This window comes from Martes martes (genome assembly GCF_963455335.1).
Source record: "Martes martes genome assembly, chromosome: 17".
NCBI classification, from domain to species: Eukaryota; Metazoa; Chordata; class Mammalia; order Carnivora; family Mustelidae; genus Martes; species Martes martes.
Window position 1 is genome coordinate 56,462,024 of NC_137905.1, and position 12,818 is coordinate 56,474,841.

Consider the following 12,818-nt stretch of genomic DNA (forward strand, 5'->3'; position numbering starts at 1 on the left):
AGAATCTCTTGGTATCATCAATTCCATTTTCAAAGTTCTACGTCCCTGTCCGTCTTCTCGCTCTCACGTGTATGTCCCGGCTGCATCTTGGGGTCTTTCCTGATGGTGCCGAGCTTGAAAGAGCAGCACCCCGAGAACCGTCAGGATCAGGGCAGAGATCCCCAACCGGATGAGATTCTCCACTGTGTGATCTTGGCTGTTTGATGCTAGAGACCGTGGACAAAGAGATTGTGGTGGTCAGAGCGTGTTGACAGGACCCTGGCATCCTACATGTCCAGCTTCCTGCATTTATTGACAGGATGTGTCCCTGTGAGCCCCTCATGTAACTCAGAATTTCTCCTTATTCATCCATCTGGAGGCTGACTTGTTTTGTGGTTCTCTGAGGGCACCAGCTATACCTGAGAGGCAAACACAGAGCCTGTGGTTGGGGAGACATAGAAAAACTTAAGTAATCTCTTTTCTGCCCTCCAGGGAGTCCCTGAAACTTGCTAATACCATCTCAGTCCCTTAAGGTGAGCGTCTCCAGGGTGTCCCCCTCCGTCTAATTAGGAGACAATAATAAACATGGGAAGCTTCATTTTTATCCTGAGGACCAGGAACATGGAGGAGTGAAAGCAGGGTCCAAATTTTCATTCCTGCACATCAGCCAGCTCCTTCTGGTCCCTGAGTTGGGATTATATATTTCTACATCACTTTCCATCTTTATCTATACAAGTGTTGGGATTATATATTTCTACATCACTTTCCATCTTTATCTATACAAGTGTTGGGATTATATATTTCTACATCACTTTCCATCTTTATCTATACAAGTGTTGGGATTATATATTTCTACATCACTTTCCATCTTTATCTATACAAGTGTTGGGATTATATATTTCTATATAACTTTCCATCTTTATCTATACATGTGTTCTTTTTTGAAAATAACATGTGATCTGACGAACACTGGCTGTTATCCACAACTAATGAATCATTGAACATTACACCAAATACTAATAATGTACTTTTATGTTGGCTAATTGAACTTAATAAAAATAAATATTGGATTATATAGCACACATCAGGCATTTTTCTATGAGCAAGGATTTCCATAATTCACATCACTGCTAATCATTCACTCAATGTGTTGTCTAGATTTGAAGGCAGATGAGAAACTGGCAGAAAAAAACACGACAAACCACCTGATCAAAGATAAAAGAAGACGGGCACTGAGATGGGCACATGGACGAACATACAGAGATCGGTCTCAGAATATCAAGGAATACCAGTAACTCTAGGACTGGGGAGGGAATGCTAGACATGAATTCTTATAGAAGATGTTTTGGAGGATGGCCTGATCCGGCTGACACCTTGGTGCTCATGGAAATTGGGCAGAAATTCTCTCTTTCTTTTCACATCATGCCAGGAGTTACTGATGGAGAAAGGGCATGTTCAGATACAGAAGTCCCAAGAAAGAGGAATTCCTGAAATATCTTCCGGAGAATTCCCTGGTACCAAATTTCCAATCTGCTTTAGTCTTTTGAAATCCAGGGTAGGATTCAACCTTTGGTAACTGGGAGAACAAAGTCTCAGATATGAATGGAATTTTGTCAGTGTCTCAGTCAGGAGTGGCCGATCCAGCTCAGCTCGAGCTGTGGCTTGCAGGGACTCCCCAGCCCCCCGACCTGAAGATGAGAGTCACCCTTTACTGTGCTCTACCTACGGTGGGCCTGGTTCCCCAGGTGCTGCGATAGTCTGACTTTCTACATAGCAGCACCACGGACAGAGACAGCCAGGTCTTCTCTGCACCTGACCTGGGCTTCCTCAGGCTTTTCCTCTCCCACTAACACACAGTTGCCCCCATGATCTCAATATGGCTGGAGACACGAGGCGACTCTCTTCAAATGCCCCCAACCCCCATCTCCAGGTCCGGTGGGAACAACCCCTGTGTAAATATATGAAGTGCAGAGGATCAACTTAGTTCAGCCCAGGACTGGAGAGGTTGTGTGTGCTCTAGGCCAAGAGGACTCTGTTCCCAGCAGACGCCAAGATTGTCTGTGGGGTGCGGGAGTGTAGACTCCAAAAGAAGGGGGTTCTGAGGGGCTGTGCTGGGTCTTCTGTCCGACTCAGCCCTACTGCTCCTTGTCACCACTTGTCTTTTATACTATTTTGTCTCCTCCCTGCATTCACCTAGTCCTGCCTCTGTCCCTCTTGTCAGGGTAAGACATGGAGGGGGCATGGCACTCTCCGTCTTTTCATCCCCCAGAGGAATAACCTAGTGGCTGAGCTCCCTGTTGTTCCCTCCTTCCCCTCCCAGGCCAGAGCTCTCCAGAGACAGGACTGTGTCTCGAGCATCAGAGCACTCAATGGACATGGGGTGTGGGCCCCTCAGCTGAGACCAGGAGCTCCAGGGGGTCACTTGGCTGTGACAACCAGTAGGGGTAGTTGCTGTGTGAGCCGTTGCACTGGTAGGTCCCCTGGAGGTCTGAAGTCATGGGACTCAGGGTAAAGTTGACCTGAGAAGGTATTGCTGTGTCCTGCATGTGAAGGACCTGGGGAGGAGCGAGGGACCCCTCCTTGGACAGGTGGAAGGTATCAAACCACATCTCTGAGCGACACTGCAGGGTCACGTTCTCTCCCCAGAACACTGAAGTCCCCGGCTGGGCCGAGAGGGACGGTTTCACATACATTCCTGGGGGAGAGGAAGGTCGTGACATGTAAAGAGCCACCCCCTCCCCACATGCCCTTGACCTTGGGTTGGGGACCACTACCCTCTCTCCAGGGATTCTGTGTGGTCCCCTTCTCAGTACCTCCTGTCTCCCTGAGTGGGTCCTTTATCTCCATGGCCCTCACTGTCCCTTTCTCAGTCCCTTTCTCTAGACCACATTCCCACCTCAGCCTGTGCTCCTGGCGCTCTGCCTGGACCCCATCACCCAGGGGCAACCGTGGTTCCAGACCCTGAGCAAGCAGTTAGGACATGGGTCAGGGGGCTTCTCACCTGTGATCAGGACACCCAGAGGAGCACTGGGGGCCGACCAGGTGGAGGAGAGCTTGTGTCCACAGTAGCATCGGTACCGGCCCCCATGGGTGTGGTTCACATGGCCCAGGGAGAAGTTGGGGCTGGGTTGCCCTTCTAGACGCTGGGGAGCTCCGAGATCCTCATCCTTGGTCAGAGCGAATCTGTCAAAGCCGTTCTCTGAGCGACACTGGAGGGTCAGGCTGTCTCCAGACTGCACCAGGGAGCCTGGCTGGGCCAAGAGGGAGGGCGCCCTGTAGACACCTGGACAGCAGGGGACAGTGGTACTGGGGACGCACTCCCCGCATTGGCCCAGGACCTGCAGTGAGGCTTTCATGGGCCCCTCTCAAGTTCTCCCACCTGTGGTTCTGGCCCCGGGAGGACAGTGTCACCCACCCCCCATCAACCCCAGGGTTCCACTGGGCATATGGCTTAGGTCAGTCATCTGGGTCCAGGAGGTAGAGGGCGTGAAGCAGGGACCCCCTCACCTGTGACCTGAAGGTGCAGAGGGTCACTGGGCTGTGACCACGAATCCGGGTACAAGTCAGAAGAAACGTAGCATCTGTAGGTCCCTGCATGGGAGGTGTTCACTGGGCCCACGTGGACGAGTCCCTGCCCCCTCTCACAACAGAACGTCCACTCCAGGTGTTGGGACGCATCAGCCCCCCGCTCCTTCAGCAGACGGAATGACCCTCGTGGCCACGATGAGCTACAGCAGAGGGACACGTTCCCTCCCAAGGCCACCACAGGGCCTGGGTTGGCTGAGAGGGAGGGTGCATCATACTTTCCTGAGGGAGAAAGAGGGAGCTGGTTACAGTGTCCATCACCCCACGGACCCCAGGGACCCCATGTACTGTGGGCTGTGAGCAAGGGTCCCCCTGAAGCCACATTCCATTCTCTTCTGCCTGGAGGAGGGGCCCAGGGGGAGGAGACCGGCTCCTGCCCTCACCTGTCATCACCAGGGGCAGGTTGTCACTCAGCTGTGACCAGCTCTCCCCACTCTGATATACACACCGGTATCGCCCTACATCGTGTGAGCTCATGGATGTAATGGAGAAACTGGCCTTGTTCCTGGAATCCCATGAGGTCTCCAAGGTCTCCGAGGGCACAGAGACCCTGTCTTTATACAGAGAGTAGCCGTCAGCCTGCAGAGACGCCTGACACCAGATGGTCACTCGGCTCCCCTTGGTGACCATGGGGCTGGGATCAGCCCAGATGGAGGGTTTGGGGAGGGTCCCTGGAAAGGAATCAGACGGGGAGTTGCAAGGGGGGCTCCTCTCCTCTCAGCTTCCCACTTATCACCCCAAGGTCCCTCCCACATGAGTCACCATCAGCCCTGACCCTCTTGCCCCCCAGCTGCTTAGGGGGTCATTGGTGGAGACAGGAGATTGGGGAAGACTCACCCGTCCGTTCCTGGTCCCACAGGTCCCGACACAGCCCTGGAAGAGAGATCCCGTGAGTGCCTCCCACACCCTCATGCAGCTGCTCCAGGTCTGGTCTGGGCCCCTGGGTGCTGGCATCACATCTGGGGCTGAGCACGTGCCTCCCCCAAGAAGTTCTGCCCCTACTGATCCTCCCAGTCCTGAGGTCTCCCAGGGACCAGGACCTGGGGGCAGTTGGGCGCAGCGACCCCATCCCTCCTCTTTTCCAGAAAGCTCACCGAGACAGAGAAGAGCAGTGAGGGTCAGGGTCCTGGCGCAGCCACCCATGGTCCCCAGCCGTGCAGATAGCTTATAAAGTCCTCAGCGTGTGCTGGACGGACAGATGCACGGGGTGTGGTGCAACCCAGGCCCCGAGTTCCTCATCATGGGGAAGAGTCCCCGCCAGGGCTTCTCTCTGCTCTCCCTGAAGGGTGACCCGAGAGCAGCAGGTCCTGGGACCTTTTAGACCAGACTGAGTCTCCCCAGACCCCACTCTCTCGGTTCCCTCGACCCGAGAGCAGCAGGTCCTGGGACCTTTTAGACCAGACTGAGTCTCCCCAGACCCCACTCTCTCGGTTCCCTCCCCAGCAAGCCCAAGTCTAGCGAGCAACTGGTTCCAGCACTCGAGGCTGGGGGAGGTAGGGCAGGGCCTGGGAATCAGCCCCATTTCAGTTCCACTTCTGCCCTGTCTCACACAGAAGCTGTGTGAGAAGCTCAGACACTTCCCTTTCCTGAGCTTCTGTCAATGCAAGTTTTCATCCTTCCTCCCACCGCGCTGGCAGTCAGCCCCTGTTTAGTGAGCAGTGGCCACATCCGGTCATGGTGCCAGGCATGGGGACTCATTGGTGAGGTGACAGTCTCGTTCCTTCCCTGGATGCACGGGGCTGTGACAGTGACATCAGACAATACAAACCCTTGACAAAGGGAAATCAGGACAGAGTTTTCATAAACCAAAGAGAAGGAGAGAAATCGATGACAGAGAGGCTCAGAGCCAGGTGGACATCTCAGAATCTTAGTCACTGGTGGTGGGGACCCTCCGGGATGGCGAGTCCAACACAAGATGGGACGAGCGCAAGTGTGCTGAGTGGCGTCATCCTTGCCCAAGATGCTGAACTCTCCTGGAACTGCGTCCTCAGCGAGTGGGGAACCGGCTCCCACACAGCCTCTTACTGCCCCGCACGTGTTCTGGATTTTACCTTCAGGAGCAGGAAAATCGTCAGCAAGGTAACGTGTGAACAGATGCTGCTGTGAGGAGATCACCACCAGGGAGGCTGTGTTCTGGGGAGGAGAAGTGGTACCCAGCAGCGATGACAGCCTCATTTTCGTCGGCTGCCTGCCTGATGAGCTGACCGGCATTCTAAGTGGTGTTTGTGGTTTCTTGTGAGCCGCTCACAGAATCCTAGGAACATAAATACACGCACAGATGGTAGGAAGCATCCCTGATGGTTCTTTTTTTGTTTTCATGGCCTAGGAGGTTTGGAAGGAGTCTGCTCTGTTGACATTGTCTCCGCTGTCACATCCCAGGAAGACGCGCACGTGGTTATGACTGTGTGTGTGTGTGTGTGTGTGTGTGTGTGTGTGTGTGTGTGTTGTGTAGAGGGGAGGTAGTGAACTGGAATGAGCTTGCTTGTGGGGAGGAGAGGGCCCTGCTGGGGCTGGAGAGGGTAGCTCAGCCTGGTTGTCAGCCCGTGAAGGGTCTGGTGTAGAGACTGGGTGTCACTGCAGTAAGGTAGAGACAGGTGGGTGGGTTTTGTGCAGGGGAGGGGCAGTGATGAGTAGGTATGGAGCCATGACAGTAACAGTTCCTCAGGGAGTCAGGGCCTGGAGGAGAAGCAAGAGAGGAAGGCTGATGGGGTGGCTCCAACAGGACGTCTCCAGTCTTCCACTGATCCTGACTGTGGTGTGGACAGGTTGATGGAAGGACGGCTCAGGGAAAGACCTTGTGGAGACGTCATCGTGTGTTTATTTGACCGGAGGAGCCGTTGGGGCTATCCAGGATGGGTGACTCCAGAGAAGGCTGGGAAACATGTTTCTAGACTCAACTGACTCACAGAGGGAACCACCACTTGGCTCTGGACTTGGGTTTGTGTTTCTTTTCTTCACACATTATCTCTCTATCACGTTCTCTGTTTCTGGGACAGCACTACCTTCTCTCCAGCAAAACCCGAGTCATTCCTGCCTCCTCACGGCCTCTTGTCCCCCAGGCATTAGCTCTTCTAGATTCTGTCTCCATGTTTTGTGCAAACCACTAGCTGGACACAGTTAATGCTTGTTAATCTATCGACCACTGGTGGACATTTGATTGCCACCACCTTTTGTCCTTTGTGAGTCTTTGTATGAACTCACTGGCATAGTGTCTCCTCAGTTACATGGATACAATTCTCCTTCATGTCGCTTTTCATTGTGGTAATAAGAGAGCTTCACACGAGATCTACCCTCTTTACAGATTTGTCAGGTCCCTCTTGTTCGCTCTAGGCGTGGGGTTGTATCGGGATCTCCAGGACTGTCTATCTTGCAGAACTACAACTTATGCCCAGAAGTGGAATGTATTGATGACACAGTGCTTCTGGGCTCAAGTTTTTAAGGATGGAATCTCTCAATTTCATGGGCCTGTGTGCTCCTGGCCCTCCCACGACTGATAGCACACGGTAACTATTCACATCTCGTCTGGAGTCCTGGACCCTCAGGTCCAAACTGGGCCAAGAGAAACAGAAGTAATCATTCCACATAAAATGCAAGGAAACCTGGGTGCACTTTAGAGCTATCAGAGTGGCATTAATGGGTTCTAGGTTGACTTGGACTGTTTTGTGACATCAGTTCTGCACGTTCCTCACCATTGGGCACCTCACGGTGGGAGATTGAAGTTGCCTATGAAGGAAGGAGTTACACCACAAATACTGGCCAACGCCCCGAGCCAGCAATTTGTACATGGGTTTCTTGGAGGCAGCACACACAGGCCATCTGGTGGAAGTGAAGGATGCACGGAGGGTGTGGGGGCATCTCCTGGATTTATCCCTTTCAGGCTGCATCTTTTGATGCCAATTTATGATTCATTCAAACAGCCTCCATTATTTGACATGAGAGTTGGAGACCCCTTCATGTCCCTCAAGGTGTATGGTGATTACAAGGGAGGAAAATAGGAAAATGCATTAACTGAAATTGGAACCAGAGCATGGCAGTGTATGGAGATGTGGACTGAAGTCTGCCATGCGGGTGTCAGCTGCTTGGGGGAAGATGAGAGCCAGTGAAGACAACTCACCAGGGGTTGGGAAGGGGAGTCCATAGTTTAATGGCAGAAGAGGGCATACATTGTCTCTGCACTGGGAGCCATGATTCCTCTTCCTCCTCACAATGACCTGCAGACAGTTCACAAGGCACATACCCCACATGCTCTTCCAGAACCTTCTGGGCACACAGGCTCTACTATTCTGATCGTGGCATTGTACTCTCTTGTGTTTGCCTCCTGGCCGCATCTTGGGCTCTTCTCTCACCGTACCAAGCCTGACAGAGGAGAATCCCGAGGACCACTAGGATCACAAGCAGCCATGCCCATGCGGATGAGAGCCTCCACTGTGTAGTCTGGGGTGTGGGAGGCTAGGAGTTAAGGTAGAGAGGTCACAGAGGTCAGAGCAGATGAAAATCACCCAGGACCTTGGGTGTGCACCCAGGGCACCTCCTCCCCTTGACAGCACTTAACCATCCATGCCAACCCCATACCATCCCCTCCTCCCCAGCGTGGGTGTCTGCCTTGTTTTGTGACAGGCTGATGGTATCAGCTGCTTCTGAGAACCATAAAAGTATGGGGGGAAATGAGGTGCTGATGGGACTCAAACTTGTCCTCTGGGCTCTGTGTTCTTGTACCTGCCCCATTTCCTGCAGGGAACATGGCCAGGTCCAGGAGGGCTGGCGCTCTCCTTCCTTCATCAGGACGAACCTGTGGAATCCCATCCTTGAGGCACACTGGAGGGTCACATTCCCTCCTGAGGTCACGACAGGGCTGGGCAGGGCTGAGAGGCTGGGTTTGCCCTGGGATCCTAGGAGGGCAGGTGGGATGGTGTTAAATGGGGCTCAGATCTCCAACAGTATCCCCAGGCTGGGCTGTGAGAGGGAGACCCCTGAGAACAGACCCCCTTCCTGAACATCGGGCTGTGACCCTGAGTGGGCTGCACCTGTCATCACCAGCACCAGGGGGTCAGTAAACACTGACCAGCCAGTGGGACTGAGATAGTCACAGTGGGATCTTCCTGTATGTATAACTCTCATGTATCTGATGAAGAACTTGGCCTTGTCCCTGGGCTCCAGTGGCTTCTGTCTGTCCCAGGTCTGTATCTTTCCCTCTTTATGCAGGCGGTACTCCTGGGCCTCCAGGCCACCCTGACACCAGATGGTCACAGATGTCCCCCAGGGGATCGCAAAGCCTGGCTCAGCCCAGATGGTGGGTCTGGGGAGGGTCCCTGGAAGGAAGCTGAGGCTGGGACACAGACCTTCCCCACCCCTAGGTCCCAGCTCTGCCCCAAACCCCCAGACATTCCCCTCGGTCAGCCCAGAACTTCTGTTCTCTATCCCCGCCGCCTGATGTCTGTCCTCTGTCCCCAGTGAAGAGGTGGGACTGGGACCCCTGGGGTCAGACTCACTTGCCTGCACTCTGGTCCTGGAGCCCACACTCAGCCCTGGAAGAGAGTCCCTGTGAGAGGTTTGCCCCGAATCCTAGCAGATCCCCTCCTCCCGTGAGCCTCCTGAGCCTGGGGCCTCGGACAGACCAGGGCCTGTCTGTGTGGCGGGTCCCTCCCAGACTAGGGTGTCCCCTCCCCTCCTCCGATCTCACCAAGACAGAGCAGGGCAGTGAGGGTGGGGGTCATGGCGTCTCCTCTCTCTGGTTCCGACTGTGCAGACGGAGGGCCCACTGTGACCACGGGACAGACAGACACACAAGTGGTGGCCACAGGGAGGCCAGTCCTGCCTGTCACAGGGTTGTCACATCAGAGTCTCCAGGAAGGGGAACGCCCCTCCTCAGGCCCAGCCTGGCTCTGGTGTCCATGACGGTGCAGCGGGTGGACCCTGAGGCTTCCTCAGATGCCTCATCCAGGTGAGGAGACCAGGGCAGGTCCTTCCCTCCCAGAGCCTCCCCCATGGGTCTCCTTCATCCCCAGCACATACCTGTTCCTCAGCATGGTTGGGTCTCCAGACCCAGAGCTGCTGCCGGGGACGTGGGTTCCTGCTGTCCTGGGGAGCTCATGTCAGCACAGACACTTGTGTGACATCTCTGAATGGCTCAGGTCAAGGTCATGGTGACAATGAGCCCAGAGGAGAGATACGGGCACAGAGGGAAGGGAACACTACCCCTCTCCTGACCTTGGAGCGTGGGCTCTCTTTCTGTCACAGCCTCCAAGGACTTCTCTATTTTCCTGGGACCCTGTCCATACCCTCACGTTAGGAACATCTCTGTGAGTTCCTCCTGGCTCCTCTGTGCCCCTTGTTCCTGGCGCCGAGCCGTCCTCCTCATTGTGGGTCCTGCCTGCAAGCTGCAGGGGACAATGGGTAGATTAAAGTCGGGATTTGTTGGGGAAAATTTCATCTTTATTAAAATATTTTTCTACCACCCATTGCCTATGTGAATTGAGCAGTAATGTTGTAATCAGATATTCCCCACCATTTTTTACTTTTATTTTTTATTTTTTCCTTTTTGGGGAGAGAGAGAATGTGCACGAGAGAATGTGCCCAAGCAGACTCCACACATAGCCCAGCCTGACCTGGACTTGGGGCTGGATGTTTGACCCTGAAGTCATGACCTGAGCTGAAAGCAAGAGTCAGACGCTCAACAGACTGAGCCACCCAGGTGCCCCATTTCCCCCCCCCCCTTTTAAAAGTTATTTTACATCTAAGTCTATGTGGGAGAGGGAAGTGCGATGTCCCTCTCTTTCAGTATTCTTGTTGGGTGTTCACACGAGCCCATGAAAATGTTTGGGGATGTGTTCTATGAACAGTGTGATATGTGGGACCTGGAGTTAGTTTTGTGGGACGAGTTTCATTTTCAGAGGTACTAAAGAGCTCAAAAGGTGATTCAGGTTTTCTACTTATTTGTGAGCTGGTTTTAGAACTGTTTCTGGGGTCCTGGTCCATTTTACCCGCATTGGATAAGTTCTTCGTAAGGTCCGCTTACGTAAGGTCTCTTACCTTCGTAAGGTCTCTTCTGAAAGGACTCAGTCTGGAAGGGAGCCGGACGGCACGCAATGCAGAGTCTCATGCATGTGTCCGAAGCTGATGATACTCAAGGTCAGAGACACTGATTTCCTGTACATGCCTGGTTTTAGAGAAAAGGGAAACCATCCTGGACCAAGGGGCATCCACCAAGAGCTTCTCCCAGACTCAAGCCAGGAAGTGGCCGCTCGGTCTCAGGCTCAACTCCCTCCTCTTTGTTCTTTTCCCCAGACACAGTCAGCCCCAAACCCTCAACAGACTCGCCCGTAGATCATGTGCGAGTTTCCACGTCCCAAAGTACAAGTCCTCTGCTATTCCCAGATGCACTCTCTCCTTCGTAATCCGGGCTTGCCTCGGTTTACCTCTTTTATCTAGGTTGACACCATAAATCCTGTGGGATTTGTAGTGATGTCCCGTATTTCATTATGGATGCGGGTTCTTGGTGTCCTTTCTCTATTTCTTGTCGAGGGTCACTAGGACTTTCAACACTCTGGGAATACTCGACGATAAATGTTTGTGGCCCTATTAATGTTATGGGACTGGATGCTTATGTTCTTTCCCCAGAGTGGTAAGTTGAGGCCCCAGCCCCCAGCCTGGCTGTGTTGGGAAACGGGGCGTCTAGGGAAGCAATTAGGACAGAATGAGGTTGTAAGCGTGGTCCTGATTTGGTTAGAGCAGTGCCCTCAGGAGAGACTGTAGGGAGCTGCGAGTGTGTCTCTGTCCACTGGCTCACACCAGGGAAAGGCGCACAGCAAGACGGGGCTGTCTGCACCCCCCGGGGTGGGTGGGGAGGCCCCGCCAGACACCAGCCCTCTCACACGTTCGCGGAGACTTCAGAAGCCGGAGCAGAGGACTGCAGACTTGACCGCCAAACAGAAAGAGGTAAGGGAGGCTGGAGGAGTTTGGAAACGCTGCGTGCGCCCCGGCTGCTGGTGGAGACGCGGACCGCGAAGTCCACTCCCGCCGTGCCTCGGCCGCGATGAGGATCGAGGCATTGCACCAGGGAGAAAATGGGACCCTTGTGACGGAGGGGCAGAGAGTGTGGCCGGACCCTGTCCAGAGGTCGGCGGGGCGCAGGCTGCGCGAGCCGCGGATTTGGGCACGGTTGGCGGTGCCTGCAGCGCTCCCGGGTGGGCGCTCACCGCGAAGTTCCGGAGGAGCCAGGAGAACGGAGGAAGCAGCTTGTTGTTATGTCACGTTAGTGACCACACGGTACATCGTCAGTGTCTGCTGCCGTGTTCCAAGATTCATTGTTGGCGTCTAACACCCAGTGCTCCCTGCCATCCGTGCCCACCGGGCTCATCCGCCCCCACCCCGCAATCCCTCAGCGGGTTTCCGATCAGAAAGGAGGAGTACCCCGCTGTTGCATCAGCGTGGAGGGAGCTGGAGGGGATTATGCTGAGTGAAGTAAGTCAAGCAGAGAGAGTCAATGATCATATGGTGTCACTTGCTTGTGGGACAGAAGGAAGAGCACGGAGGACAGTAGGAGAAGGAAGGAAAAATGAAGGGGGTGGGGGGGACCAGAGCGGAGAGGGTCCATGAGAGACCGAGGACTCTGGAGAACGAATTGTTCAGCTACAGACTCGGAAGGGAGACCTGGAAGATTCTTTGGACAAAGGAGGGAAAGGGTTTGGGAGAGCACGCGCAGCCAAGGTGAGAGCACCTGTGGGAGCAGAAACGCAGCCCAGGGGTCAGCGGGGCTGAGACGGGAGGGAGGAGTGACAGCTGCCAGCCGTCTCAGATTCCGCAGGATGGACCGTAGGCTTCTTTGTCTGCCAGCTATGTGTTGTTGCTTTTTTTTTTTTTTTAAGATTTTATTCATTTATTTTACACAGAGAGATCACGAGTAGGCAGAGAAGCAGAGACGGGGGGAAGCAGGCTCCCTGCTGAGCAGAGAGCCCGATGTGCGGCTCGATCCCAGGACCCTGAGATCATGATCTGAGCTGAAGGCAGAGGCCCAACCCACGGAGCCGCCCAGGCGCCCCCAACTATTTGCTGTTTTTCACAGAAAGGGAAGGACGACGCCAAACTCAGTTCAGAGATAGGCAGGGCTGGCCCCGTGGTTTCAGAGTTTGGGCTACTGGCTTGGTTTCCCCTGGGCAGGCTCTGCTCCAGGCCTTGGGAGTGGGGCCCTCACAGAGGGAAGGGCCCTGCAGCCCCCAGCCATGGAGGAGGCGCCCCAGAGGGCCGGGCGGGCAGGG

General features: G+C 54.3%; 2 protein-coding genes across 2 annotated transcripts in view; both read right to left on the minus strand.

Moving 5' to 3' along the window:
* LOC308358437 (paired immunoglobulin-like receptor B) overlaps positions 1-9,278 on the minus strand; it is a gene marked incomplete at both ends in the record, with an annotated part of 92,204 nt that extends 82,926 nt beyond the window's left edge. The window contains 2 exon segments of the mRNA XM_080828616.1: positions 9,054-9,089; positions 9,245-9,278. Of these exon segments, the coding sequence (XP_080684742.1) occupies positions 9,054-9,089; positions 9,245-9,278 (70 nt within the window).
* LOC308357892 (leukocyte immunoglobulin-like receptor subfamily A member 6) lies at positions 64-8,595 on the minus strand (the record flags this gene model as incomplete). Its single annotated transcript, XM_080827772.1, has 9 exons — positions 64-206; positions 2,375-2,674; positions 2,981-3,262; positions 3,487-3,786; positions 3,948-4,235; positions 4,402-4,437; positions 5,616-5,697; positions 8,281-8,453; positions 8,589-8,595. 9 exons carry the CDS (start codon positions 8,593-8,595, stop codon positions 64-66), a joined length of 1,611 nt encoding a protein of 536 aa, XP_080683898.1.
* Positions 9,279-12,818: the final 3,540 nt, after the last annotated feature.